This window comes from Parasteatoda tepidariorum, chromosome 3, assembly GCF_043381705.1.
Source record: "Parasteatoda tepidariorum isolate YZ-2023 chromosome 3, CAS_Ptep_4.0, whole genome shotgun sequence".
Lineage (NCBI taxonomy): Eukaryota > Metazoa > Arthropoda > Arachnida > Araneae > Theridiidae > Parasteatoda > Parasteatoda tepidariorum.
The window spans coordinates 59,188,372-59,195,159 of NC_092206.1; the positions used below are offsets into that span (position 1 = coordinate 59,188,372).

General features: G+C 34.4%; 2 protein-coding genes across 3 annotated transcripts in view; one reads left to right on the forward strand and one right to left on the reverse strand.

Annotated features, from left to right (window-relative positions):
- Positions 1 to 3,750, reverse strand: part of LOC107447689 (nervous wreck) — a gene marked incomplete in the record, with an annotated part of 43,840 nt that extends 40,090 nt beyond the window's left edge. Inside the window, 1 exon segment of the mRNA XM_043040113.2 lies at positions 3,433 to 3,750. Coding sequence (XP_042896047.1) covers positions 3,433 to 3,453 — 21 coding nt within the window.
- A 932-nt stretch (positions 3,751 to 4,682) lies between these two features.
- LOC107447682 (uncharacterized) overlaps positions 4,683 to 6,788 on the forward strand; it is a 10,441-nt gene continuing 8,335 nt past the window's right edge. For both annotated transcript variants that reach the window (XM_016062652.3, XM_016062655.3), the window contains exon 1: positions 4,683 to 4,907. In XM_016062652.3, the coding sequence (XP_015918138.2) occupies positions 4,905 to 4,907 (3 nt within the window). In that variant the 5' untranslated portion in view covers positions 4,683 to 4,904. The remainder of the gene's footprint in view (positions 4,908 to 6,788) is intronic.

Sequence of the window (6,788 nt, forward strand, 5' to 3'; positions counted from 1 at the left end):
ATAAACTCCTGTTTGTGAAAATTGCAACACCATGAAGGAATCGTCATAATTGAATGAAATTTACTATACAGTTGAGTGGTAGTGGTACAAATAAATGATTAAAATTTCAAAGCAAACAAACTATAACAAGAGATCGAAATCAGTATTTTGTGTAGCCACCACGCACCGCAATAAAAGCTGCTACACGACGTGGCATGGAGTCAAGCAAATTTTAAATGTCTGCCTGAGGGAGAGCATTCCATATAGTTTGCATGCGTACCCAAAGTTCGTCTGTAGAAGTAACAGGACGAGGATCACCAGGGCGAGGATCACGAGCGAGGCACTGACCAACGAAATGACACACATGTTCAATCGGTGACATATCTGAGGAATACGCAGGCCAAGGAAAAAGTGGTACCTGCCGCAATGCAAGGAAGGATTGATCAGTCCTAGCAATATGAGGGCGGGCATTGTCTTGTTGAAATACAGCGCCTGGCAAGGCTTGAAGGAAGGGAACAGCTTGGGGCAGTAAAACTTCACTGATGTACCGGTTGTTGTTCAGATTACCCACAATTTGTAGCAATTTAGATTGTCCATAATATGCTATGGCACCCCAGACCATAACTCTGGGTGTTCGCCCACCGTGGCTTTCGATAATGCACTCCCAGGGGTCTGTCTAGGTTTTTCTGACAGGTACCTATTTTGTGAAAATTTAGACGTAATTTGTGAAAAATTAAAAATTATATTAAGAAATCAACACAAAAATATGGATTTATCGTTTCTTAAGGGATACAAAAATGAAATTTTAAGAAAAAGTATTTTGTGAAACTACCGTTTTTCCAAAATTGAATTTGTGAAACTACCGTTTTTCCTAAAGTTGAATTTGTGAAGGTACCGCTAAACGGTAGTAAATTCGGCCTGGACAGACCCCTGACTCCGGAGGGTGGCATTTACCGGCATAGCATCTGCATCTGACGTGAATGTGGCCTTCATGGTACCACAAATTAAAGCGGTATTCGTCAGAAAACACGACACGCTGCCAATCAGCACGCCAGTCCCTATGCTAATTGGCCCATTGTAGCCGCAGGCGGCTGTGGTTTAGCGTGATGGTCCTGTATCAGGGGTCTGTCTAGGTTTTTCTGAAAGGTACCTATTTTGTGAAAATTTAGACATAATTTGTGAAAAATTAAAAATTATATTACAAAATCAATACAAAAACATGGTAAAAATATAGATTTATCGCTTCTTAAGGGATACAAAAATAAAATTTTAAGAAAAAGTATTTTGTGAAACTACCGTTTTTCCTAAAGTTGAATTTGTGAAACTACCGTTTCACCTAAAATTGAATTTGTGAAGGTACCGCTAAACGGTAGTAAATTCGGCCTGGACAGACCCCTGTGTATAAAGGAACCCTTGTACGCAGTCCACGCTGCAGTTGACGTCTACGAATTGATGAAGCACACAATGAAACACCTGTAGCTATTGACCACTGTGCTGCCAGTTGTCTAGAGGGAGTCGTACGGTCTGTCAGCACCATGCGGACCAGGTGTCTATCATTGCAAGTGGACATGACATTTCGGGGTCCACTCCCGGAATTCTCAGTTGTCTCACACTCATCCGTCCACTGCTTCCAAACACGCATCACTGTGCTGCTGTTACGCTGCACACGAGCGGCTACTGCACGATAAGACAATCCAGCTTCACCAAGGCCGATGATTCTCCCCCTTTCAAACTCCGTAAATTGTAGAAATCTTGCTCTCTTTTGTTGAAGAGGCATAAGTAACGTCTGAGCTAACGTTTTCCACTAGCAGATAACCACCGATAACCATACACGCCTCGCTACAGACGTCTATTTATTTGGATCCATTCGCCGTTTAGAGGGCGTTGCTCGGCATACGCATGTGCTACGGGTCTGAAATTCTAATCATTTGCATATTATGCTCTAGTTTGCATTTCCTGAAAATTTCAGCTCACTCGCGTAAGTCCTTCATGGGGTTGCAATTTTCACAAACNATATATATATATATATATTATAAAAAAATTTGTAACAACCTTTTTTTTTTAAATAAGCTTACACTTACAACATTTACAAATGCCAGATTTGAAAACTTTAAAATTATATAATTTAATTCAAAAAAGATCTAACAGTTCTAATTATTTCTGTTAAAACAACTCATGTTAACATTTACACCTTTTCCTATTTTTATTAGCTTTCATACGCTTAAAAATTTTATGAAAATTATGATTTTACTTTAATGAAATAATTAAGGATGCTGCAACATATTCTGTTATGTCCATAAGACCATAAGAAGTTTAAACTTTGTTTTAAAAAAATGTTTCACTTTTAAAATTTTCTATGTTTATGGGTTTATGTTATATGTTTTCTATGCTATGTTTCCAGGGATCACTCCAAGTTATACCCTCAAAATGAGTCACTTCTTTATTTTTATTCTTTTGGTTTCTAGAGGGATGCTGCAGAGAAGTTACTATTGCTTAATGATTATTTTACCCCAGAAAATTTAAACCAATAATAGGTAACAAAAATATCCATTCTTTAATTTAAAAAAAAAAGAGATAATTTAATTTCTCTTATAATTAACATGTTTTAATTCAAATCCAAGTATTTTTTATATAACCCTTTTCTGAAATATCTGTTCATGCCACTGATTTTGAACATTTTAACAGAATTTGTTTACCATTAACAAAATAATAAATAAGATAATAATTTATGGGTAACAAGCATCAGTTAATTATTATTTAAGTTACAATAATGGCAACAGTACAATATAATTAAATAATATTAACAATACATCTTTTTTCAATAAAACAAATATTATCAGACATAAATTATATTTCATATATGTGGAATATTCATAGAAACATGAATTTAAGTTCATAGTCAAACCAAGAATAATTATACGTAATTACCTGTTAATATATTTTACAGATATATTACTGTGAGGAAAAGTGAATTCCTTTTTAAAAAAATATTTCATACAATATTCTATTTACAATAACAGATTTTATTTACAATAACATATTCACAATATCATCCGCAGTTAATTTAAATCTTGAATAGGGCACAACATAAAAAGTATTCAACATAAATTTGATATAATGTAGAAAAAAATGGTTTTAAAATTTAGCAAGTCTGAGCAATAGTAATATTTTTTAGAAATGAAGTCTATCAACAGATAAAAATTCAAATATAGGAAACGAACTATAATAAATTTGCTTCTGGCACTTGGTTTAGGTAAAAAGCTATAGGATTACAAACATTCAGTTTATTAAGTAGCGGGCACAGAAATATGAAGTAAAACAAAAACAAAAAAATTTCATAAATAACTATAATTTATTTTAACAATCTACAAAACGATTTTAATAATCTTTATTTAAGTTCGACTACAGCCCAAATGTTATTTAATTAATATCTATAAAAATTTTATTTCAAACCTTTCTCGGTGGAGGCTGCATCTTCCTAAATTTAATAAATACGTTAGTATATTTGAAAATAAGAAAAAGAATAATTCACACTAATAATAAATTCCTCTCATTCTCATATTGTAAAACTACTAGGTGAGACTTCAGAAAATAGAACTCTCTCAACTAAAATTTCATGTTCGTAAAAGGACTAAACTCGAAAACGTATCCAAACTTTCGAGTTTTTATCGGTGCAATTGAGAATTGAAAACCACATATAAATTTAAATCGTTTTGTTCGTAAACTACCCACAGTACAGTCTTCCTGAAAGCATTAAACTCAAAAGATTTTCTATCGCCCTCTCCACTTGATGCCAACTTGAACATGAAACTTTTATGTAGAAAAAAGAAACATTTTGATTTGAAGTTGGCATAAGCATGTCAGTCATCTGAGATGCGTTGTTAGAAATAAGTTATCCTTCGCTTAAAGTATTGTTATGTTTGTATTTACAAAAAGATTAAGCCGAAGAGTACATTAAATGAGCCATTTACTCTGCTGTTGTTGCTGTTGTTGTTAATTTACGTCACACTGGAGCTGCACAATGGGCTATTGGCGACGGTCTGGGAAACATCCCGGAGGATGATCCGAAGACATGCCATCACAATTTTGATCCTCTGTGGAGGGGATGGCATCCCCGCTTCGGTAGCCTATTATCCTAGACGTCCGTGTGAATCTCCTGGATCGGTACCCCCAGAGATATGGATCTGTCATGGAAACATGGAGGACTTTGAGACTCGACAGATTTAACGTGCATCAGTCACCATTTGCGCGATCAGTTTGTCCAAAATTTAGTTTCTAAACATTCACACGCACGTCTAGGAACTAAATTTTAGACAAACTGATCACGCAAATGGTGACTGATACACGTTAAATCTGTCGAGTCTCAAAGTCCTCCATGTTCCCATAACAAATCAATACCTCTGGGAGTATTGATTTGTTCCAGGAGTTTCCTTGTCTTCTGGATTGGTTCAAAATTACAAGGCTACGGCGTTGAGCATTTGTAGTCGTTAACCCAAAAATTGGGTCGACTGTTCAACGGCGGTCATAAAATAAAATAAAAACTGATCGCGCGAGTATGAATTGAATTTACGTACGATCACATACCATGAGAGAACGCTCCCTAAGTAATTAGTGAAGAATAATTTCCCAGCTTTTAGCGACTTGCTGCTTTTTGATTTTGTAGATATTAGCCTAAGATTAGAAGGAAATGAAAGTCTGTTTCATGTGGTGGCAATAAATGAAAGGTTACTATTTTTATTTCTTGTGGCGACATTATTTGCTGTTTTCGTCGCCAGTCAGTGCCTTATACCCGCCTTGTGCGTAAGTCCCATTCTAGCGCAGCAATTCATTGCAACATGCACTTGTTTCGCCATTGATATATGTACATTGTTTTAAAATAATTAATATTTATTTTTCGGAAATTTGAAGAATCCATTAAAAACTTTATGGTAAGTTTGCTTATTTATTATCTTTGAATTTTAAAAATATTCTATTATTTGTTGTCGTATTTGTTTATTGGCGATTGAAATGGGCTGCAAGTGTCGTAGGGCAGAACTCTCTTCCTATGGCAAAACTTTACATGCTTTCCCCATTAGCCTGCGGAGAGTCAAAGAGAAAGGAAGTACGTTAGTTTCTGTCTTGATTTTCATATAGATTAAAATATTTTACGTTGCAAGACTGTATGGAACTGAAAACTACATTAAACATAGTTCTAAAGAAAAACATCACAGAAATTTTAAAAAATATTTTTATTAAATTAAAAGGGAAAATATCGTAGTACATTCCTATACAACTGAAAAGAGGAGGAGAGGGAAGGGAGAAGGGCCGAAAGCATGAAACCGGTCTCTCCCTAGATGGCGTATTCGAGCGTTGCGATCGCCAATTTTATAATGCGTTAAATCTTATAATTTTAAATATTATAATCGCTTGATTAATTATGTAGTTAAGTGTTGTTGTTTTTTTTTTCTTTACCCGTGCAAGTGTTTAATAAATAACGTATACCTAATATAAAGAAACCACAATTATATTTAGTTCCGGAAGCATTCGATTCACGCTATTAAATCTGTTATGTAGGATTTTCTTATTTACCAATCTTATTTATTTATTTATAGTTTTGGATTTCAAATATTCTTTTCGCTATTATTCATTTGTTTATTTTATTATGTGTTACCTTTTTATTGTTAAATATCGTAATCGCTTGATTGTTAATATACTTAAGTATTTTTTCCATAATTTTGTAAGTGTTCAGTAAATAATGTACTTTTACGAATAGAAGTCGCATTTGTATTCAATTCCGATTCCGTAGGCATTTCATTCACGATTATTTATTAGGCTTCATTAGATCCTTTTCCTTGCCAGGTGATAACAAAATCAAGTGCTTTCTTTGTTAATTTTATATATTAATCGCATATTAATTATATATTAATTAGTATGAACATTTTAATTTGTGAAATTATCAGGTATTTTGGACTATTTTTGTTTAATAATATGGAGATATTTTAGTGTCGTGACAACCAGAGGCGTATCTATGGAAGGAAGCGCCTATGGCAAATCTCGTACTGGCGCCCTTCCTAAAATATTTATAATCTCTTTTTTTATGCGATGCGAAATAAAAGCGTTGTTTGAAGTATTTAAGCCTTTTGGCAATATTGCAAAAAGAGCCGCGGTGGCTCAGGGGATAGAGCATTCACCTTCCAACGAGGTGAGCCGGGTTCGATTCCCAGCGATGACTGCTCGACACGATTTCCGTATCCGGCTTGCACCTACCACGGTGCTGACGTAAAATATCCTCTTTGACGGATCATTGGTTACCCTTGCCGTCAGACTAACCGCGGGAGGCTTTCGTGATCCTCCTCTCCATGTAACGCAAATGCGGATTAGTTCAATCAAAAAAGTGGTCCGCGAAAGCAAATTTCTCCAAAATGCTCGATACAGGCGTTCTCTTGTCTTCTGAATCGGGTTCAAAATTACAAGGCTACGAAGTTGGACATCAGCAGTCGCAAACTCAAACAATTGGATCGGCTGTTCAACAACGTTTATAAAATTTTCCAAAAAGATTGCAACGCAATTTTTTTTAATAGATTAATAAATAAATAAAAATTAACTACAACAATAAAATTATCTCTTTTTAATTATAATGCATTCAAGTGTGTTCGAAATCAGCATTAGTTAGAAATAAAAAAAAAGTCTGCTTTATCATATTTAAAGAAGATTCTCTTGCGTTTCTTCAACTGTCAATAACAATTCTAACAATTTGTTTAATTAAGCAACAAATACAATTAGGTAACAAAAATACGCACGCACAACAAATGTCTCTGAATTAAAGAAGA